We start from the raw sequence: 23,923 nt of genomic DNA, 5'->3' as shown, positions 1-23,923 counted from the left end.
CACTCCTGCTCAGCAGTGTCTGTTCCCTTTTTCCCCATGTGTAAAAACTCTTCTTACAAAAAAATGTATTAAATGTAGCATTTCTAGGATTCCCCTGGAGCATCCGGCTTCAAGCTTTGCAGGGTATGTGAGGGTCAGATGTCAAATCGCCGACCCCTACTCTATCGGTCTTTGGTGTTTGGGATCGGGCTATTACTCCAAATCTTGCGAGTTTTGCCTCAGCATGAGCACTAAGATGTTTAAGGAATGGGAGGCCAAACTATTAATTGCTCGAGCCCTCGATAAAGAGGCAGATGTCGCACTTGGGCCCGCTCAAGGTCACCTTCCTCCCATTTCTCCAGTAAAAGGAAGAAACATCAACACAGGAATCCTTTCAAAAGTCACCAAGGTACCCTCTGACTACTACAAGATCTTCATAATTGGTCTGGAGTTAGTGGTGGAGACATTAGAACTGCTACCTGGCTCCTGCCCACCAACTTGCTCCCTCCCACCCCTGCCGCGACCGGAGCTGGCCATTGAGCCACTGGTGCTGATAACAGCTACCTGGATTTTCCGGTGCAGTGGTTTTATCAAGCAGCAGTATCATTGCATAGGCGATTGCCCACTCAGGTGCACCTTCAGACATCATGGGACTGAATGGCATGGATGTTGATGCCTCTTGCTCCAGCGCTGTTTGGAACCACACCTCCGGCAGCTGCAGTCGAATGTTTCACGCTACATTATGAAGTCCAGTCTCGACAATGCGGATTCAGGGGGCTGCTCTATGGGGTTCCAAGTAGCTGTCTATCGTCACACTTGCTTTGCACGTTAGGGTTTTCTAGAGATGTCCAGACCCCCCTTGTGGACCTACCTTTTTATGTCACCCTCCTATTTGCCAAAAAACATACTCCGCTCTGAATCGATTTCGGCCGCCATCATTCTCCACCTCCGTACGATTATAGACAATTTAATTGCTTTCAAGGTTTTTCTAGAGGGTTCAGCTTTCAGTGATCAGTAATGATCTGTCTTTGAAGCCCCAGATTGGTGCAGTTACTTCCTCTTGTTTTTTCCATCTGCGTAGAATCCGGAAGATTGCTAGATTTTTTACCACCGAGGCCCTTACTGTGATACTTATGGCCTTAGCCATCTCCCGGATTGACTATGCCAACTCTCTTTATGTTGGCATTCCTATCTATCAACTTCACCGTCTTCAGTTAGTCCAGAATCAGGCTGCACGTCTTATTACTCACCAATCTCGCACTCAACACGTCCGCCCCTTGTTGAAACTTCTCCATTGGCTCCCAGTTGCCAAACGCTGCTTGTTCAAATTGGGCTGTACCATCTTTAAAGCCCTAACTGGTAGCGGGCCTGTTTTCATTTCTTCTCTAATCACTCGCTACCTCCCCAAGCGTGCTCTCCGCTCGTCACAGGCCAACCTCCTCACCCCCTCCCGCTTTAACCGGAAAAAACACGGCGGGCTTAGTTTCTCTTACTTAGCACCACACACATGGAATTCCCTTCCTACTGAACTCAGACTTGAAATATCCTATCCTCACTTTAGATCCCTCCTCAAAACTCTCTTATTCGTTCAAGCCTACCAGTAACCTCTCGATCTAGTACGATATTGCAATAGCGCCATGAAACCTTTGGGTGTACGTGCGCTCTAGAAGTTCATTTAACATAACATAACATAACAGCAGTCCGCCTAGACATAGGCACAACAGCCGCACAATGCTCTGGTTAGGCAATACAGACGCGGGGTCAGAGGTAAGAGCAGCGGATCGCTCCATCCATCCTGCCTCCTCCTCCTTTTACTCCTCGATACCACAAGGAAAGCATGCCCTCTTTGCTTCTGCTAGTGCACCTGGAGCCTGCGGGAGGCCAGGTATCTTCTTTTCTATCAGCCTGGAAGGTAATTACTTCAGCCCAGTGGGTCCTTCAGGGAATTGGAAAAGGCATACCCTACCCTTCCTCCAACCTCCTCCTTCCGTCCCTCCCCAACCACCCTTCCTGTCAGAAGACCATCTTTCCATTTTGCAGCAAGAAGTGGCAGTGCACCTTCTGAAAGGAGAAGTGGAATTAGTGCCAGAGCAGAAAATTGGGCAATGAGGCTATTCACAGTATTTCCTTCTAAAGGATTGTGATCTGCATCTGATCCTAGACCTCAAGGTCCTGAACCTCTACCTCAGGAATGAAAAGTTAAAGATACTGACCCTAGCTAAGGTCCTGTTGTATTGGAAGAGGAATACTGGATAGTTTCACTCGAATTGCTGGATGCATGCTTACAAATGTAGTTTATCAGTCACACCGGACGTATCTGCATTTTTGTGGTGAGTTTCACCCATTACCAATTTGCAGTACTCCAATTTAGTTTGACATAGGCACCTCTAGCTTCCACCAAGGTGATACAGGTGGCTGTGGCTCATCTCAGACAGTTGAGTATTCCAATTTTCCCTTACCTGGACGACTGGTTGCCCAAGGTCAAGTCACCAGACATGGTGTCGCACCATCTGCATTCAACAGCCACTCTCCTGTTCAAACTGAGCTTTTCAATAAAAAGACCCAAATCTCACACGAAGTCCTCCTAATGTCTCCTGTTTATAGAGGAAGTTGTGGAGTCTACCCTTTCTTGGATTCTTCCTCTTCCGCAGAGGATCCACGACATCCAGAAGAATGTTCCATCTTCCATAGAAGGTGCAAGAGTTTACATCCTCGTAGTCTTGGCTTACTACCTTTCTTTGTTCTCCTGGTCACGCATGTGCTTAGACATATAGGGGGTCTGCAGTGGTGCCTCCGCAGACAGTGGTTCCAATACAGGGAAGGTCTGTTGGACGCGATTGCGGTCTCCTGGGATGTCGTAGCAGGTGTGGTCTGTTGGGGGGAATTAGGTGAACATTGAGTGAGGAATGCCCTTCATTCTCCCTCCAATAGAGGCCATGGTAGTAATAGAAGCCTAAACTTAAGGGTGGAGTTCTCATCTGGAAGACCTGGAGAGGAGGGATCTCTGGCCTCTGGAGGAGAAGGTGGTTTCAACCTGCTAAAACTGTGGGCTTTTTGATTGGCGCCTCCCATTTCTTCAAAGTCAGTCTGTCCAGATCTTGGCTGACAATTTGACTGTATTGTGATACGTTAACAAGCAAGGGTAAGTAGTATCTCAACTCTTCAGTCTAGAGGCGTTGGGGGCGTGGTGTTGGTCACCATCTAGGGATTTGGTAAACCGCTAATCACTAAGTGGGTTCTCTGAATGTCCGAGCAGAACCTTCCTCCAAAAAGTGTTACTCCCTTCTACCTGTGCCAATTTAATTGCTTTTAATTTACCCTCCCATCCTTCTTTCCCCAGCTAAATCCCTCAAAAAGGAGGAGTGGCTGCATCACTTAAAACCTATTGGGGGGGTGGTCAGTTTTTATCTCGACCATACTAGTGACATCAGATTGGATTACAAACTCTATTATTGTGGCAATAGAAAAGCAAAGGCGGTACAGAAACAGACTTTATCCCACTGAATTATTCTTTAAATTTAAATGTGCTCCATACTTGCCAAAACGGAGCCACCTGAAGGAATTAGATCTCCATCGACCAGAGCCAAATCCGGTCTTCTGTATTTGCAAGAGGTGTTAAAATTTCAGAAATCTGGAAGACGGCAACGTGTTTGACTCTACACATGATCGGCAAACATTACTGCTGAGACTCAGAGGTGTGTATGGGTGCGCACTTTTCAAGGTCTGTTACAATTTTTTCTTGTTTAACAATCCATCAGCCCTCCTCCAGGAAAGGCAGTGCTCTGGAATCTCTTCGATAGGTGAGGAATCTGCAGGTAGAAGTATCAGAACAAGTTACTTGCTTGCAGTAATAATCTATCTAGTGTACACCATCTTGCTGCAGATTCCTCACTCATCCCACCCATTTCCCTGTCTGATGGACGTAAGAACAGGGCTAGATTATTAAGGTTCCAATTAGAAGTTTGACACTGCACTCTAATCGATGATGTTTCTCCATCTGCTCGCCTCAAAAGCTTGAAATAAATGGATGAAAACGGATATAGTGGCATCGGGGTTGGCACTATATCACTTCATTGAGGTCAGGGTGTAGATATGAAGCCAGCGCCCGCCTGCAGTTGCCATAGAGCTTTGAAATTTTCCGGATCCAGTCTGGTACCTGGGATTATTCAACAAGTGAGAAATCTACAGGTAGAGTATCACCAGTAAGATTCTTACGGAAGGTAAGTAACTTTTTCTTCTAGGGGTCCAAGAAAGACTGGCAGATTTTTGGACGTGCAGTTCCTGAAAGCCTTTATGTAGGATACAGTCAAGCAGTTTACCCTGGCCCGGTCCTCTCTTTCCTAGATCCTCCAGATCGCATGGTGTCCTAGGACTAGCAGGGCATGTACTTTCATTGAATTTGTCCTGCTGTCCCACAGTTATTTCCTATGTGTTTTGTTGGGTCAGAGCTCTACCAGTTGCCCATTCTGCCCTTGGGCTTCACCCCTGCCCCTTGAGAGTTTTTGTGTCACCTTTAATACACCTCAAATTGGTCTCGGGTTGTCAGCAGTGGCCAAGCTAAAAATAATTAAAACATGGTCACATGCATTGGAATACCTCTAATATAAACCTCTTTACTAAGAGGATTATTCATACTCTGGCCCTATTTCTGTTCCCCGACGGTAACTTAATCTCTGAATACGAGAAGTGGATACTGGAGTCAACAAATAAGTTAAAGTTAACAAGCAAATTATTATAAAAGAAAGGTAAGACCCTTGAGACCCTAAAGATGCAAAATGATCTGCAGAAATAAACTTACTCAAACAATGTATGCAGCATCAAATTGCCCACAAAAAGAAAGGTATTGGATCGGAATTGGCATGATCTTCATCAAGTGTAATTTTAGCAAAAACTCAAAACAATTGTAGAGAATTGTAGTCCCACATTGTGGGTCAAGAAACCTCCTACTGATGTTTCCATCTCACCCCATATATGGAAACTATATCGCCAAGATGCATCCTGGCAATCTTTTTGTACTTGCAAAGTGATGTTGCTTCTTTTCTGCTCTCGAGTTACAACCATTACTTGGACGATATTTCTCAGCTGACAAGTAAGCAAATAGAGGGATATATAAAATAGCTGGACCTTGTGGAGCAAAGGGCTCTGATCTAGCCTGTTTGTGAAAGGTAGTCCAGATACATGGAGGATAATTGCTACTTCCACTATTAACATACTGCTACAAAATAGGCCAAACACCTAAAAAGGGAGTATCGAAATTCCCCTTCATAAGGTCTTTGCAAAAATCCAAGTAATTAGAGAGAGATCACCCTTCTCAATATGACAGGAAAAATCTTTGCGAGAAGTATATTCGAACACTTGCAGGACTGGGCATATTGTAAAGTAATCATTCCTAGAGAACATTCTGGGTTTAGACCAAAGAACGCAGTAATGGGCAATATTGTGATTTTGCAAACACTGATAGACCAATCTTAACATTTTTAATCACAAATTCTTTTTACTGTGTTTGTAGACTTTCCAACAACTTTTGATCAGTCAGGCCAACCCTGTGGGGTAACCATATCTAGTTAGGCACTTCACCAAATTTACTAAGAACGATAATTGCTCTACACACCTGTGTGAGTAAAGGCTTAACATCAAAGATATAAATAGAGAACGGCTTGAAACGGGTGCTTATTGGCTGTGATTATCTCATTGTTTCTACCTATTCCTTTAGCTCTGCGACTGGACGTGGAAGACTGGCTCACCTCTAGTAGTCGAGGACTGCCTGCGGACGACTGTCTCTCTGTTATCCTCACTGGGGTTCCCCATCTATGAGCTAAAATCCCAACTTCTTCCGGTGCAGCGAATTCTTTTTTTTACGGATGGTTGTGAATATGATGGCATAGAAAGTCTTACCACCCCCACAGAGTGTCTTCAGACATTAAGGATAAGAGCCCAATATTTTGGGCTAGTTGCTGTGTTCCAGTATGAAAAATTCTGACACTTTTTGGTCTCCTGGCCTCATGCATTCTGCTAGCGCGTCATGTCCATTGGGCTTTGCAGTGCAGCTTCCTCCTCTAGCGGTCCCAGCACTATCAATTCCTCTCAGGCACTATCCGTGTCTTGGTAGACTAGGTCCAGGCCCTTTAATAGTGGCTGAAGGAGGCCAACATGACTTGTTGGAGACCATTTCCTTGCCCCTGTAGGAGCTGACCGTAGCAATAGATGCATCTTCTCTTTGCTGGGAGCTGCTGCCTGTGCAAAGTGGCGATCCAAGGCCTGTGGTTTGCGATGAAGTAGAGGCATCACATCAATCTCTTGGAGGTACGTGTACTTTGGTTGCTCCGCAGGGCCTCCCATCTTTCCCAGATGTGACTGTCCAGATCCTGATGGACAGCACAAATGCCACATGATACTACAACATGCAAGGCGGTGCAAGGGTCTCCTGTTCTGTAACAAGAAGTGCTGAGACTCCGGAGGTGGCTGACCATCAAGTGAATTCCCTGACAGTCAATTACCTGGCAGACTCTCTTAATGCCAGAACAGACCAGCTCACCAATCATAGGCTGACCACAAGTGGTGTCTTCATCTGTTTTTTTCCCCAAATGTCTTTGCCCAGTAGGGCCTACCTTGGCTAGATCTCTTTGGCTCTGCTGAGAATGCTTAGTATTGCACTTTTTGTGCCCTGGGATACCTACCTTGAGGTTCCTTGGGAGATGTGTTCCGCCTTTAGTTCAAGGCGGTCCTCCCTTTGCTGCTACTTACCCAAATTCTGTGGAAAGTCAGATGAGAAATAGTTTGACTAATCCTACCCTCAACTGGACTGGAATTTGGTATTCTGAGCTGCTGAGTATGTACTCTCTGCACCTCTTCAGGGGAGCCTGCTGTCCTAACAACAAGGCAGCGCTCTTCATTTGAATCTCCACAATCCACAATTCCATTTCTTGGAGAATCAGCCTGAACCAGCCTGAGTGCTTTTGACTTACCTGACGAGGTGGTTGGTATCATCTCGGTTACTTGCCACCGATCCGAGTTGATCGATTCTGGCCACTGGGCACAGTTTATGACCTGATACAAGGATATTCTACTCCATCAATCGAAAATATCTGATCTACTTTTCTTTGTATTGTCATTGGCCAGCAAGGCTCTGTTAAGGGTTATTTGTCAGCCTCCTTGGCTTGTCTACATTTTCTTGATCAGCCCTCTCTCTTTAAGTCACCAGTAATGCATTTTTAGGTCTCGCCTAGCAGCGCGCATGCCCTGCTCTGCGAGACCTATTGTAAGGGGCTTTCAAAAGTTCAGCACATGCGGGTAACCGCAAGCAATAGGCCACACGCACAAGCGTGGCCTATTGTTGCGGTTACCCACACGTGCCCAGACACGGGCGCAATAATTCAAAACATATGGCCTGGTGCTCGCGCGTGTGCCAATCTCGGGATGCTGCATTCCTTTATTTATTTATTTATTTTTAAACTTCCAGAAATCTCTTCTTCAGGCAGGGCTTGTCCCTGGCTGGTACTGGTATGAGCGGTATGTGAACCTGCAAAATATGTGTGCAGTCATGGAAGATGGCGGCGGAGACTCTACTGATCCTCGGCTGCACGCGTTAGTGAATTCCTGTGCAGCTGTATAATAAAACTGGGGCTCCAAGGCAGCACGGAGACTGCTTATTGGGAATGGTAATTATTCTGCTGTTCTTTGCCGGCGTTGTTCGTCAAACCAACACTCGATCATACGCCGGCTTGGGAGCTCCTGAAACTCCTTGTCCTTCTTCATCCATGCTTGCTTATTGAGCCCAGCCTCCTCTTCCCTCGTGCACCCTTAATTTGCCAGGACTCAAGGGGGCGTTATGTAGGACACTGCTCTGAACCTTTCTCCTAGCATTGCGGCTGGGCTGGCGGAGTTGCTGAAAACAAAACTGCCCTGCCACGGTTCCTCTCGCTCAGTGAAGAGTAACATGATGGAGGAGAACGACTGATTTACAACTAATGTACAACTAGGCCGGAACTACCTAAGAGCAGAATTCTGGAGCTAGGAGTATTGCTTTTTTTTGTGTGTAGTTTTATATAGTGCGAACTCGACACGAAGGTATTGGAGTACTTTACATGAGCACCAGTTACATTACTAAAGAAAACATTCATTTTTGTTAGGCACAGAGAGATTGTGATTTGCCCAGAATCACAGGATGCTGAGCCTACGCCGAGACTCGAACTTGGTTCCCCAGTTCCAAATTTGGCAGCTGCTTCAACAAGCATTGGCATAGCCAATAGGTCTCGCCTTTGGGACCTTATAAGAGTTTAGCTATGCAACACTTGATGTTGTTGCACCAAGGATATTGTACTGGATAACTAAACACTATAAGGTCCCAAAGGCGAGACCTATTGGCTATGCCAATGCTTATTAAAAGGGCTTACATATTTCCTCCCCCAACATGCTAGCCATTAAGATTATTTTACTCATTGTTATGACATCTGTGCACCATGTCAGTGAGCCTCAGGCGCTGTCGGTACAACTACTATATACCACCTTCTTTCTTGTCAAGTGGCATTTCCTACTGATCCGTCCTTTTTAGGTCTCGCTTGCATTGCAGCGCAAAGCGCTGCTCCGCCTCTGCGAGACATTTTGTGAGAGAGGACTTTGAGAAGAGGTCTTCAAGCCCCGTCCCTCATTTCCATTGGCTGGCGTCATCATTTATGCTAAACGGTCGCCTGCCATTGGAAATTAGCTTTCCAGGTTGTCTCCTTCTGGATTTTTTGGCCGGCCCACCTGGACTAGCTCTCCTGCTTCACGGCAGTCGTGAAGCAGTATCTGAAAGAAACACGTTAGTTAGATTCCTCACCTTAGAATATCCCCAGGCGTCAGACTGGATCCGGAAGATTTTTCGTCAGCAATACCCTTTGCGCATCGCTAGGCGTCGTCTGCGGCTCCGCGTCCGTCGTCGGCGTTGTGCGTCGGAGTACTTAGACGCCGCCCTCGCACGCTGACGTCAGTTCTTGTTCTTCTTTTTTCCGCGCCAGTAAGCGCCAATCCGGGAGAGCTACCCCTTTAGTCAATTTTTGACTAACTTTTTCGACTCTTTTTGGTCACTTCTCGACTCTGGTGCGGGTAGGATGCCTGGTTTCAAGGCCTGCGACGACTGTCACAGACTGATGCCGGTGCCTGTACTGCTTGGACCTCGACCACGACGCGGCGTCGTGCTCAGATTGTATGGCCCTGACCTCGAAAGCTAGGCGGGAGTGGTCCCGCAAGCTTCTCGAGCTTCGCCACTCGGCTCCGCGCTGCTCTCGATCCCGGTCCAGGAGGAGGTCCAAGGATCGGTCGCGGAGCCGCACTCGACATCGTCACTCATCTGGCTCGAAGTCTTCGGGTAAGTCGAAGCACTCCAAGAAGTCCAAGAGGCGACACCGCTCTTCGGACTCCCCTCGCCGGTTGCGCGACTCGGCCGAGGGTCCGGGTGGCTCCACCCCCGCGGCTCCGCAAGAGCAGCAGGCGCCACGCAAGTCCCCATACCCGACGGTCCCTGGGACTGACGCGTCGCCGGCGGAGGTCAGTGCCTTCCTCTCGGCCATGAGGAGCCTGGCCCCGCCGTCGACGCCCTCTGGCGCGCCTTTGGGCCCCGCGGACTCGACTGGGCGACCTCGCGTGCCGGCGGCTCCGGCCCCGGCGCCGTTGGAGGCTCTGGACCAGACGCCGTTGGAGACTCCGGCCCCGACGCCGCAGGTCCCCGAGGGGCCCGAGCCTGGGCCCCCGTCGACGCCGGTCGACCTCGTTACGCCTCCTCCGCCGGCGCCGATACAGATACCACCCCCGATGCCGGCTCCGGTCGACGTCGATCCCCGGTTCAGCCCCTGTCCGGTCCCGACGCCGATGCAGCGCCGCCCGACGCCGCATCCAACGCCGCTAGACACATATTGTCTATCGACCGGCTCCGATCATTCCTCCTGTTTACCAGGAATCGGATGACGGGGGCGAATGGGAGGGGTCTGACGACCCTATGGCCCTTCAGGGGCACCTTTCTCAGGATTGGGCAGATGAACTGGGGGAGGCCAGTGGATTGGATACCTCACCGGACACTTGATTCATCTCTCCTCCGACTGTGGCTTCGGAGGAGGGTGCAGCTTTTTCTGTGGTGCTGCGCAAGGCGGCCGAAGCCCTTGGGCTTGAGCTGCCTGCCGTGGCTGTGAGGACTAACATCCTCACTGAGGTGCTTCAGTCTGCCGCATGCTCCACTGAGCCTCTGCTGCAATTCAATGAGGCCCTCACTGACGTTCTGCAGGGCACCTGGTCCAAGCCCTCCACAGTCCCTCCTGTGGATAGGAACGTTGCCAGGCGCCACCGCCCTGCTCCGGGCGACCCCAGTTTTCTGTCCCAACACCCCACCCCCGAGAGTCTGGTTATCCAGGCCTCTGCCTCCCAATCCTCCTTCCCGTCTGCTCCTCCGGACCGGGATTCCAAGAGACTGGAACAGTTTGGTAAGAAGCTGTTCTCCTCGCTCAGTTTGGGCCTGCGGTCTTTGAACACCGCCTGTCTCTTGGACCGTTATTCCAACTCTCTGTGGGATGCGGTGGAGGACGTGCTACCACTGTGCCCGGAGGAGGCCCGGGCGCGGCTTTCCTCGGCTCTGGCTGATGGGAGAGATGCAGCGCGCCATGCAATCAGATGTGGACTCGACACTACGGACTCGCTGGGTAGGGCGATCTCTACCACGGTGGCGCTTCGCCGTCACGCCTGGCTGCGGTCCACGTCCTTTTCAGGGGATGTCCAGAGCACCCTCATGGACATGCCTTTTGATGGCGCTCGCCTTTTTGGTGAGAAAGCGGACAGTGCGCTGGCTCGCTTCAAGGACTCCCGGGCTACGCCCACTTCCTTGGGCCTCTCGGCCCCGCGGCCACAAACTTCCGCTTTTCGCTCCTTTCGTGGCCAAGGAAGGGGCACCTCCTCACGTCCGCCTAGCCACCGGCCGCAGAACCAGCCTGCACGCGGTCGCGGACGTGGTTTCCGCCGAGGCGGTACTGGAGGACGATGCGGTCAGTCCACATCCACACCGGCAGCATCCGCCTCAAAGCCTTCCTAGTTCGAGCTTTCAAGCCCCTTCCATGCCAGTGGGAGGCCGGGTTCGCCATCACCTGCTCCACTGGTGTACCATTACTTCGGACAGGTGGGTGCTGCAAATCGTCCGAAGGGGCTACTCCCTCCCCTTCGAGACGACCCCTCCAGCCATGCCACCGCAGCACCACCGTATCTCGGGGGATCATTTGAATCTTCTACACGAGGAAGTTTCGGCCCTCTTGGCCAAGGAGGCCGTCGAGCGCGTTCCGAGCCCAGAAGTAGGTCGTGGTTGTTATTCCCACTACTTTCTGGTTCCCAAGAAGGGCAAAGGGGGCCTACGCCCTATCTTGGACCTCCGGAACGTCAGTGCCTTCCTCCGGAAGGAACGGTTCAAAATGTTAACTGTGGCTCAGGTTCTAGCTGCCCTCGACCCTGGAGACTGGATGGTAGCGTTGGACTTGCAGGACGCATATTTCCACATCCCCGTCCTGCCGGCCCACCGGCGTTACCTGCGGTTCACGGTGGGTCAGGAGCACTTTCAGTTCACCGTGCTCCCCTTCGGCCTTACCCCAGTGCCCCTCGGGTGTTCACGAACGTGATGGCGGTGGTCGCAGCTCATCTGCGCAGATCAGGGGTTCCAGTCTTCCCCTATCTCGACGACTGGTTGTTGAAGGCGGGCTCGCCCCAGGCAGTCGTCTCCCACCTCCGGACTACGGCGGATCTCCTGCATTTGCTAGGGTTTTCCATCAACGTGCCGAAGTCACACCTGAGCCTCTCTCAGAATCTCCTTTTCATCGGAGCAGTTCTCGATTCGGCGCAGTTCCGGGTTCATCCACCGGAACAGCGGGACCGGGATATACAGGCCCTGATTCCCATCTTTCGGCCTCTATCCTGGGTTTCGGTCAGGCTAGTGTTGCGGCGTCTTGGGCTGATGGCCTCCTGCATCCTACTAGTGCATCACGCCAGGCGGCGCATGCGGGCTCTGCAGTGGGACCTGAAGTTTCAGTGGGCCCAGCATCACGGCAACCTGTCCGATCATGTCTTGATCTCGGAGGGCACTGCACAGCAGTTGCAGTGGTGGCTCACGGATCGCGATTGGGTCACAGGCAAGAGCCTCTCCCTACCCCTACAGGAGCATGTCGTAGTGACGGATGCGTCCCCCCCTGGGATGGGGTGGCCATATGGGAGAGGCGGAGATCAGAGGCCTCTGGTCTCCGGTGGAGTCTCGCCTCCACATCAACTTGTTGGAGCTGAGAGCGATCCGACTTGCACTGAAAGCCTTCCTTCCCTCTGTCCGGGGAAGTGTCGTGCAGGTGTTCACGGACAACACCACCGCCATGTGGTATTGCAACAAACAGGGCGGGGTGGGGTCGTGGACCCTTTGTCAAGAGGCTCTGCGCCTCTGGACATGGCTGGAACATCAGGGCATCACCCTGGTGGTTTAACATCTGGCGGGCTCTTTGAACGCCAGAGCGGACGAACTCAGCCGCCGGTGCATGATGGATCACGAATGGCGTCTGAACTCCGAGGTGGCGCAAGGTCTCTTTCAGCAGTGGGGAGAGCCTTGGTTAGATCTATTCGCCACAGACTAGAACGCGTAATGTCAGCAGTTCTGCGCGTTGGAATTTCCAAGGCGGCACTCGCTCGGTGACGCTTCTCGTCGCGAGTGGAGTTGCGGTCTGTTGTACGCCTTTCCGCCTATACTACTTCTGCCCAGAGTGCTGAAGATCGGGCGCGACCGGGCCTAAGTCATCTTGGTGGCTCCGGAGTGGGCATGAAGGTACTGGTATCCAGAGCTACTCAGTATGTTGACCGATCCTCCGATACGTCTGCCCCTTCGGGAGGATCTTCTGTCGCAGCAGCAGGGGACGGTCCTCCACCCGAACCTGTCCAGCTTCCACCTCCATGCGTGGAGATTGAGCATCGGCAGTTAATGCAATTTGACTTGCCTCCTGAAGTCTGTGATATCATTCTGGCAGCCAGGCGTCCCTCCACAAAGACGGTATACGCCTGCCGGTGGAACAAATTTCTTTCTGAGGTTCTCCTTTCTCTTCTTTCTTTGGCCCAGCAGGGCTCTGCCCTGGGCACCTTGAAAGGTTATCTTGCTGCCATCTCTGCCTTCTTATGGCTTCCTGATCAGCCCTCTCTTTTCAAGTCCCCTGTAGTGTCACGCTTTCTTAAAGGCATTACTCACACGTTCCCTCCTGTCCCTTTCGTAATGCCTCAGTGGGACTTGAATCTTGTCTTGACATTCCTGATGTGCGCTCCCTTTGAGCCTCTTCACAATTGTCCTCTTCGTCTTGTAACTCTTAGACTGCTTTCCTGGTAGCCATCACCTCGGCTAGATGGGTGAGTGAGCTCCAGGCTCTATCGTCCAAGCCTCCTTTTCCATCTGTTCATCCGGACAAGGTTATCCTTCGGCCTCGTCCTTCCTTTCTACCGAAAGTGGTGACCCCCTTTCATCTTGGGCAATCTGTCACCTTGCCCACCTTCTTTCCGCATCCTTCCAAAGAGGAAGAGCGGCTCCACCGTCTGGACCCAAAACGTGCGCGCTCCTTTTATTTGGACCACACAAAACGGTTCCGAGTGGACGACCAGCTTTTCGTTGGCTACGTGGGTGCAAAGAAGGGAAAAGCTGTGCACAAACGGACCATCTCCCGGTGGGTCGTTTTGTGTATAAAAATCTGTTATTCCTTGGCGAAAAAGGACCCTCCTGTTGGGCTGCGAGCCCATTCTACTCGGGCCACGGCGGCTGCTACTGCTTTGGGACGGGGAGTCCCTTTGCAGGACATCTGTCAGGCGGCGACGTGGGCTTCGCTGCACACGTTTGCCAGGCACTATTGCCTAGACAGCCAAGTCCGGAGGGATGGCTTCTTTGGCCGTTCTGTCCTCCAGGACTTTCTGGTGTGATCTTGCTTCGCAGACCCACCACCGGGGTTGGTATTGCTTGGGTATCTATTCTAAGGTGAGGAATCTAACTAACGTGTTTCTTTCAGATGAACAAGTTACTTACCTTCGGTAACGATGTATCTGTAAGAAACATTAGTTAGTTAGATTCCTCACCGACCCACCCATCCTCCCCGTTCTGCGAACTGACATCTAGGGTTAAGGCTATCCCTTTCAGGGCCCTAGAATTTTTTGGCACCAGTGTCGGTCTCTTCCATGGCTCTGTGTTCCTGGCGCGGAAAGCTATGTACAAGAACTGACGTCAGCGCGGGAGGGCGGCGTCTAAGTACTCCGACGTCATTCCGGCGCACGACGCCGGCGACGGACGCGAAGCCGCAGACGACGCCCAGCGACGCGCAAGGGGTATTGCTGATGAAAAAATCTTCCGGATCCAGTCTGACGCCTGGGGATATTCTAAGGTGAGGAATCTAACTAACTAATGTTTCTTACAGATACATCGTTACCGAAGGTAAGTAACTTCTTATCGCAAGAGGCGTGTTATGTCAACAAGCTCTGCGATTCAGTCCAGATGGGCCGTCTCAAAAGGAGACATGGCGCCACGTGTTTATTTTTGCATCTCGCTTTCACTTTAATGTGAGAGCACGATGCAAAAATAAACAGCGGGAATGGCGAGCGCTTGTTTTTTATTGAAATGTGATATTTAGTCCCTGCTTTACATTAAAAGGTACAAGGAAAGCAAAGGATGTGCACGTCCGTGGCGTGCTGTAAGGAAGTTTTGCTTTCGCTGATATAAGTGCAGTTACACGCTCCGGTGCGAGGATCAGGCAGACTCGATGAATGTACTTGCTACAGTAAGTCCTCGACGTGGGCTGGCGCTGCAGGGCTCCCCTGAACCTGCTGTGAACTGCTGAAGACCGCAGTTTGCCCTGCTTGGCCGTCTGTCTGCCCATGAAGGACGGGGGACGTGGGCTGCTATATTTATTCGAGCATGCAATTGAAACACGCGGGAAATCCTGCTTTGTTTCCCACATTTAAGAGCGAGTGCTTTATAGTTGTAATCATCCGCTTGCTAGCATCCCATGAAAGGTGTTCAGTGTTTCCAAACTTTTTTTTGGGGTGGTGGGGCAGTTTTTATATCGCGCAAACTCGACAGGGAGGGGGGGGTGGGGGAATTAAGTGATTTGCCTGAAATCACTGGCTGTTGAGCTGTCTTAATTGTTGCTTTCTGTCTCCTGGCGAGTGCTAGTGCTCAGGATCACACCTATTTCTGTTGGCAGCCAGGACATTCCTGCAAGGCTCCTGCGACAGGCGCACTTCCAGAAATGGTGCACAAGGTCACCCCGGCACCCCTACGGGCCAGACAAGCTGCCAGGATGTGGTTCTGCCATGGAAAAAAGTTCTATAATATGCACAAATTAGTGTTCATGATATTAGCTTCGTGCTACTTTAGTTTCTATAAGCAACTCAACCAAGGGCCTTACAGTTAGGGAAGACGTTTCTTTCACTGAAATATTGACGTGTAAACAGCCCCAAATAATGCAATTAATGTGATATTCGTACAACATAAGACCACCATTCTCACGTGTTCAAATTCGTCTTGGCTTCTGAAACTGAACTGATGGTGCGGCACATCCAGTTAATGATGCAAGCAAACACCTCCTGCAAACAACATCCTTGCTTGCGTTCGACTACGCACCTAAAACCATTTTGCACTCCGGTGAAGGATATTTTTCTAAACTAGACACAGCGCTTGCGGCGAACGCCTCCCTGGCCCCACCGTCCTTTTTTCAGAGGGTCTCGGCTTTGATGTGAAGGCGAGCGGGTGCCTAATAGCACCCCTTCTGCATGGGCCCCACAAACTCCAACTTGAGACAAAGTCAATTGTGAATATGGTCCAAGCCTCTGTATTGTCAGGCCAACAAAAAACTGACCTGTGGCTCACCATGTTAATTCATTCAGACACATCTAATCGCGTTGTTTGCACCATTTTCAACTGTGTTCTTTATAGCAGCACTTCATTTGTAGAAAGAAATAGCGCAAGCCTTCAAACCGGTAGCGATGATTGGTTTTGAAATTAGCATCCTTAGCACACATTCCTGTGAAGTCTTCATTTTTTATGTTTGTTCACTTGCCTTAAAATATCATACGCTGTGTCCACTGTTAAAGCAAAACTGTATCTGTTCCCTTCGTTGATAGTTACTTTAATGATAAGGCTCCATGCATCCTACTTCAATTTTGAACGTGTGTGCGCTGAATTTTTCCCTACCAGGGCAGATGAAACAAATATTTTCACATCGCTATTGGCTTTTTTTCTTTAAATTTTTTCTTTACATTCTACAAATGGCTTTTGACTTTCCTTACAATAATTTAACTGCAATATTGACTTCAGCATCTGCCTTGCTCATTAGAGCCTCTGCATAGTTGTATGCTGAGAATACAGGTATAAATATGAAACTACACAGGGTTGTCATTTTGCTACTTTCTCTGAGGTGGCTTTACATTTGCCTAGGAGTGTCGGCAAGCATTGGTTAAAGTACAATTTGTCAAGCAGAACATAAGAAAATGTCAGTCATACATTTTTGTTTCTTACCGTTGTTTATGCCAACCGTTACTTGTCAATTGCACCTATAGTAAACTACCACAGTCATTTTAAGTGTGGATTAAGAGCTCAGTTATGCCTTTTATATTTGCATTTCAAGTACCCCAAAAAATTGTATGTATGGACAACTCTTTTCTGTATTTGTGCACAGAAATACACCTGCAGAAATTCTTAGCAGTACAGTATTAGCTGTGCACTTGAGTCTTAACTCTGATTACCTGATTCTTGCAGAGCCTTTTGTATACTGTAGAAAAGCAAGATTTTAGTGTATATTTGTGATATGTTGTAGTTGTATGTATTTAGAATTGTTTTGTTAGCTGTGTAGTAGTTTAAAGCATAGTGTTAGTAGGAAAAGAGCAGTGTTTCAGATTTAGGAGGTGAATGAATAGAAGAATAGTATGTGTGTTAATTTCGCATAGTGAGGATTACAATAGCATGAGGCAGACGAAAGGGGCGAGGGGAGAGCAAATATATGCACATATCACAAATATACACAAACTAATGCAAAGCTAGAATACAATACCATTAGCAAACCAAATGGCTTTAACTTGAAGGTGAGACCTATTGCATTTTCAATGCTTGTTGCGAAAGGTGTTGTGACCCTTCTATGTAACAGTCCATCGGGCTACCTGCTTTCTTTTCTCCACTAAATGTCTCTAAGGAGGAGAAGAGGCTTTGCTGGCTAGACCTTAATAACTCTCTTAGTTTCTATTTAGACAGCTCTAATGAGCACTTGCTGGACAACCAACTCTTTGTTAGATTCACCAGTGCATTGGAAAGCCTGGGGGGGGGATCCAGAAACAAACCCTATCTTGATGAATGGTCCCCTGAATAAAGACGTTTTGCACCTTGCCCAACAAGGAGCTCTTGGGAGTTATCAGGCACTTTCCACCAGCATCAAATCTGCGTTACCTAAGGGTGTTCTTGTTCTATAGATCTGCCAGGCTGCTACATGAGTGCCTGTCCACAATTTCACCAGGCACTACTGCATCGAGAGTCTGGTGCTTAGTGAGGGCAATTTTGCCTGTTCAGTCCTGCAGTAGAGCCCACTTGTCAGACCCACCTCCTTTTGGAGAATACTGCATTGGAATCAGTTCAAAAGGGGAGGAATCTGTTGTCAGAAGTATCAATCAGAAGAAACAGTTACTTAACTTTGGTAACAATCCAGAGTGAATACTGTGTTTTACAGATTTCTTACTGCCCTACCTCCATCCTGTTTTCGGGAGACTTCATTCTAGGTGTTCTTAAAGTCCTATGTTGGAGACTTTGTACTGTCATTGCTTTTGATCTGTCACTGTATCTCCATGTCTAAAGGCGTGGAAAGCTTTATTGTAAACATTCACATGGTTGGAGCCAATATATGGCTTTGTGCCTTCACTTCTGGAGGCATTGTGAAGCTGCTGTGGAGTCTGTTGATGCAACCTTTCAGTGTGCAGGAGCAATTGCTGCCAAAGTTGCCGGATCCAGCTTGGCACCTGGTAGAATTAAAAATGGTGAGAATCTATGGTTGGAGTTTTCCCCCGGAAAGAACAAAGGTGAGTAACTAGTTAATCGACACCCACCTTATCCTTCCCTTCTTGCCCTCCCTCCCCCGAAGCTATGTGGCTCCCTGAAGGTATTTCGTCAAACTATTTGGAGTGCTTCTTTAACTTAATGTGAACTTAAAAACTTTTGACCTATTGAAACTCTCCATGGGTCATCTGTAATACTTTTCTCTAGGTACGCCAAGCTGCTTTCCAGTCCTTGGGCCCTTTCATATCAACATTTGCTAACCCATTCGGCTCTGGTCAGATTTTCAAAGAGGACGAAGCTAAAAGCCCAGAGAATGAAAAATTGACAAGTGGCTGCAAAAGGTACCATATGCAACTTCAGTTTGGTGAAGATTTGTGATTTTTGTCTGATTGTTAAACGTTATTCTGCTGTACTTTAAAATGGAGGACTGATTTAAAAGGAGAGCCCTCAATGATGTGTACACATCAAAGCATAATCTGTGACTTTTAAGTGTTTGAAACTGGCAAAGTCTTCTCATGTACTCCCCAGCACCTTTTTTTTTTTTTGTTGTTGATCAGATTATGCAAAGCCATAATGTTTTTTGTAAAGAAATGTTTGTGTTAAGGTGTGCTGATTATGGTTTTCAGAAACTGAACCAAAAGACTGAAGAATATGGTAATGTAGGGCTTAAGGTATTAAGAGAGTATAACCTATGCTGTTTTTGGTAAGGGCCGGGCTACTAAAGTGCCCTGAGAACCCAGTGTACATTTGCCCTCTGGGGCCTCTTCTCGACCATAGACATCTGCGCAGACCCTTGTTTAATATGTGCAGGTGCATATTTTGAAACATTGTAATGTCAGTTGGGAGTTCCATAATTTACATCAGGGTGTAGTGTTATTTAAATGAGGGAGCACCTTTGGAGTTGTGATAGGCCTATTACCGACCCATATGCAGAGACAAAGAAGCTCACATAAGAAGTGGCCCACAGTTAGTGCACCCCTCTCTCTAAGAGAGCCATTTGGGATAGTTAATGGGGGTGTTTTCCTGATTGCCGTTAACTTTCCACTTCTCCGGTAAAGTCATACCTCGTTGTTTGAAAGTGCTGGTCTGTCTTTAAATATTGTATTTTACCCAGTAGAGGTGCTAACTTTTTTGGTCTTTACCTCGCTACATCATCTTGATGTAAGCTGGGTGCACTGAAATGAGGGATACCATAATATGATGCCACAACAGGAAAGCTGTGCTCCGAATTGCTTTTGGAGATTATAATATAATGGAGACATTGAATGACCAGCACAAAAATAGGGCTTTCTTTCACATAATTACATGGGTAAAAATTTGTATATAATTTGTAGTTTGTGGTGAAAGAAAAGTAAAAAAAAAATGTTATTACAAAAGTGCTGCAAGAAATGAAAACCCATATTAAATATATAATGCTCGCCAAACAACATTTTAGGCAGGTCTGTAAGAAATAATTTATAATTGTGGTTTGGGATGTGTTTCCAACTGTAAATGAGTTGTGTATGTGAAATAGAATCATATTCATTGGTACATAGTGTCACGTGGGGGCTCGGTCTGAGCTCAGGATAGTGTGTATGGTAGAATGGCTTAAATATAAAATTCATTTGTGGAGATGTCTGTGCATTTTTACTTGGTGCAACTAGTCCTCATTGTGCACCAGGTGGCTCAGTCCAAGGTGAGCGTTGCAAGATCCACAATCTCTCAACCTTTATGCCTTACTCCTGAGAGAGACCTTTTCTAGCATTTATTGACTTATTGTGGTAGCTCTGGTGTTTATGCGTTGGGTTTTAGGTCTTAATCATCGGACAACTCTTCAGAAATTTATAGATCTTCAACATACTGAAAAGAAGATACGATGACTCTCTTCAGGTAAGATTAGAGTTTTCTTTTATTCCACCAAGACAGAGCACCGAACAGCTGAGCCAAACGGTATCTCAAGCAGGCAATAACTGACTTCCCCGCCGAGCCTCGAGTTCTGGAACCCCATGAAGAGAAGGTTCCTTAAGACCACAGAGGAATGACAAGTATAGAATAACCCAACTCATACCATTCCTGCCACCGCCTCTCCAACTGCTTCCACCACTCCACCTTTTTCCGAGAGTGTTACAATCAAGTTTACTAACTTGCTGGACTGAAAGTGCCCATCAGTGACAGTCGGAGAGAAAGAGGATACCCATGTCGTGCAAATCTTCCTTCTTGCCAATAAAATTAAGACAAAAAATGGGTAGTCTCTGGTTTAGTGATAGCCCTTCAGCCTCTAAAATGCCAGAAATCACCAGTGACTAGTTTAACTTTGTTTCTTTGCCTAGAATCTCAGATATGACCTTACCCACTTCTTGCCAGAAAAGCTGAATGGCGGTACACCGCATGAACACATGCACATCATCAGCCAGAGGAGGCATGTCTTCACTACTGTTTCCCAGATTTGATAGCTTTTTTAGGGTCCACTGAGCTCTGTGTAGTGTAAATAGATGTTTTTTTCCTAAGAGATGCAGGCTTCACTGATTCACAAAGCGTAGACAATGTAAAGGCTCCGTTGGTGCTCTGAACTATCAGCCAATACCACTTTGGTACCTCTTTCTTTATAGGGGCACCTCCCTGCTATAGTTCCTCCCATTCAGTTTTCCCGCTTTGTTCCTGCTGCAACCCACGTGCCCAGTTAACTAGTTGGTAATACTTGATTTGATTTTGAGTTTTATATATAGGTCAAACAATTACCCGGAGGTGTCTCAGAGCTAAAGGAGGGAAGATAGAGGGAAGGAGATTACATTTTAGTAAAAATCCAGTCTTGAGAATCTTGTGGAAACTCCAGAGAGAGGGTTCTGATTTAATTGCCAAAGGAAGCTTGTTCCAATTTTGCGTTGTGCAGACCAGAAAACTCCTGCCTCCCAAAGAAGAAAGCCTATAGAGAGGCACCGCCAAATTCATCACTTAACTCGATCGAAGTGTCCTGTTGGGCACATACCTGCTGAGTTTTCCCCTTAGGAAGGCTGACACTCGACCCTGAAGGGCTTTATAGGTTATACAAAGCGCTTTGTTATGTTAAATAAATTTATATCGCGCTCAGCTACTCGGCAGAGTGTCCCGGCGCGTGCTGAGGTAAAGGAAAAGTGTACCAGAAGGACAACTAAAAGAGGAAAGTTTTTTGCTTTTTCTTGAAGATCACATGATCCTGAATGCTCTGCAACGCCAAGGGCAAAGCATTCCAGGCCAGACTAGCTTTCCTGACAAGTGAACAACCGCCCAACCTTTGACTATTGAATCTGGGTGTCTGCAACAGAAGTTGAGAAGAGGAGTGCAACTGTCTCACTGGATTGTAAAAGGCAAATCTCTTCTGAAGGTAAATGGGGCCCCTGCCATAGAGAGCCCTGTGGGCGATGGAGAGCATTTTAAATTGAATTCGGGCCTCTACAGGAAGCCAGTGCAGGGAGCTCAAATAAACATGCACACTGCACCTGTAGGACAAGCCTAGCAGGAGTCTGGCAGCAGAGTTTTGGACTACCTGCAATATTTTTAGGAGGTAGCTGGGGATGCCAACATAGAGGGCATTAGCATAATCAAGGCGAGATAAAATCAAGGCACGGACCACCGTTTCTTTAGCAGGTCCTGGAAGAAAGGGAAGAAACTTTCTCAGTGCTTTCAAGGTACCGAAACCAGTCCCTACGAGCTTCTTAACTTGTGTGAAGAAGTTCAGGTTCTCAGAGAACCAGATCCCTAGATTTTTTGCAGAATTGTTCCCTGCTCTAGGCAAGGGGAAGCCAGGAGGCCACAGCTTCGCTCTGAAGTCGACTGGAAAAGTCCCATACAGGAGAACCTCTGACTTCCCTTCGTTTAACTTCAGCTGAGCCTGGGCCAGCCAGTGGAAGACCGAGGCTAAACAGTGTTGCGCAGACAGGACTGATTCATCGTCTCTTCCCCAAGAGAACAAGAGCTGGGTGTCGTCAGCGTAGGCCATCACCTTAGCCCCTAATGACTCCGCTAGATAAACCAGCGGTGTAACATAGATGTTAAATAGGAGGGGACTAAGGGATGACCCCTGCGGGACACCAGTGGCCATCTGCTGAGGCACAGAGGCACACGGAGGAAGCCAGACCTGCTGCGTTCGAGCTTCGAGAATAGACCTGATCCAGCCCCAGACAGAAGCAGCAACGCCAATCTCCGAAAGGAAGTTAAGGAGCAAGGAATGAGGCACTGTGTCGAATGCCGCCGAGAGGCCTAGCATAACCAAAGCAGCCCTCCCGCCGGCATCCAAGCACTCTCAAATTGCCCCTGCCACCTCTACCAGAGCTGATTCTGTACTGTAGGCCGCTCGGAAGCCAGATTGAGCTGGGTGTAGCAGGCCGGATACCTCAACAAAGTTAGTGAGCTGATTAGTGACTACTTTCTCGCAAACCTTAGCTAAACTTGTCAGGAGCGAGATTGGCCTGTAGTTCACGGGTATCGATGGATCAAGAGATGGCTTTTTAAGAAGAGGGAGAATCAGTGCCTGCTTCCAAGAAATTGGGACTGTGGCCTCTCGGAGGGACATGTTGATGATTTGGTTGACTTCGGGATTAATGATGTCGGCAGCAGCGTTCAGGAGTCTGGCGGCACAAGGGTCATTGGGGAAGCCCGACTTCAAAGCTTTAAGAATTTTTAAAGTATCAGATAGATCTGCAGGCGAAAAAATTGACAGCGTATTAGGCGCATCAGACCTCAGATGGCCAGACAAGGAAGCTGTAAGCCCTCTAGAGGGGCAGAGAAAGTAGCTTGGATGCTGCATAGTTTGTCCACAAAAAACTTAGAGAGAGTGTTGCACCAGGACTCTGAAACTGGCATCGCTCACACCTGTGCGCTAGGTGACATAAAATGTTGTACAATGGCAAAGATTTCCTTCGAATTATTATTTGCCTGTGCGATGCGAGAAGCATAGTAGTGGCTTTTGGCGGCCACAATGGCAGCGTAGTAGCTTTTTTGTTTGGCCCCAAGTGCGAGTTTGGACAAGGGACCATAGAGAATTATTTGCCGAACAGGTAGCCAATGCAGTCTTTCCAGAGCATGTGAGGCAGACTGGAATCTTGGAATTTTCATCAGCAGTATAGCTGCTGTGTTTTGTAAAATGTATTATTTTTTCAGCTGAACCTTGGGTAGGTTAAAATAGAGGCTGTAACATAGAGGCTGCTGCAATAGTCAATCCTGTAGATTACAAGGCAGAGGATCACGGTGGACAATAAATTGGAAGGATAAAACTGTGCTATTTTCCTTATCATATGCAGCATGAAGAAGGAGATGGAGATTACCATATGAACCGGTTACTTGTAGGTAAGCTTAACATCTACCAGAATATTTGTCACCCTGTTCACAGGGACCGGGAGAGAACCCAATTCCTCCGGCCACTATGAGGGATTCCGTAAGGAAGTGTTACCAAAAAGAATAACTTCCGTTTCCGAGGCAGTTCACATCCATCCAGATACTGACCTCTTGAATGCATGCCCAGAATGATTCACTCCTGTCCGGGCCACTTTTGGAAAGAGACACTACAATCTGGGTGTTATCTGCATACGAGACAGTTTAAAACTCAAATGGCTTGACCAAGGCATCCAGCAGTGTAATATAGATGTTAAAACGAGTTGGACTCATCGCAGAGCCCTGAGGTACAACGCAGGGCAGAGAAACGGATTTTGAGTTTAAGTTATCCAAAGATACTGTCTGGGTTCGCTCAGCCAAGAAAGATCTAAAGAGGGCCAGAGCAGTCCCATCTACACCTGAATCCACCAACCGGTGTATCAGTATGTCATGATTGACAGTGTCAAAAGCTGCTGTCAAGTCGAGAAGGATGAGGGCAGCACTGCCCCCTCCGTCAACTGTAGCCCTGATCATTTCAGTGGCTACAATCAGAGCCGATTTCGTAGAGTGCCC

The 23,923-nt window shown here is 48.3% G+C and overlaps 1 protein-coding gene across 4 annotated transcripts in view; it reads left to right on the top strand.

The window, feature by feature from the left end:
• PPP4R1 (protein phosphatase 4 regulatory subunit 1) overlaps positions 1–23,923 on the top strand; it is an 803,115-nt gene that overhangs the window by 375,138 nt on the left and 404,054 nt on the right. For all 4 annotated transcript variants that reach the window (XM_085607334.1, XM_085607333.1, XM_085607331.1 and 1 more), the window contains exon 10: positions 18,233–18,366. In XM_085607334.1, the coding sequence (XP_085463460.1) occupies positions 18,233–18,366 (134 nt within the window). The remainder of the gene's footprint in view (positions 1–18,232; positions 18,367–23,923) is intronic.

Source organism: Triturus cristatus, chromosome 5_2, assembly GCF_964204655.1.
Source record: "Triturus cristatus chromosome 5_2, aTriCri1.1, whole genome shotgun sequence".
Taxonomy (NCBI): Eukaryota; Metazoa; Chordata; class Amphibia; order Caudata; family Salamandridae; genus Triturus; species Triturus cristatus.
Note: the sequence above shows the minus strand (reverse complement) of the source record. Positions and strands in the feature narration are given on the sequence as shown.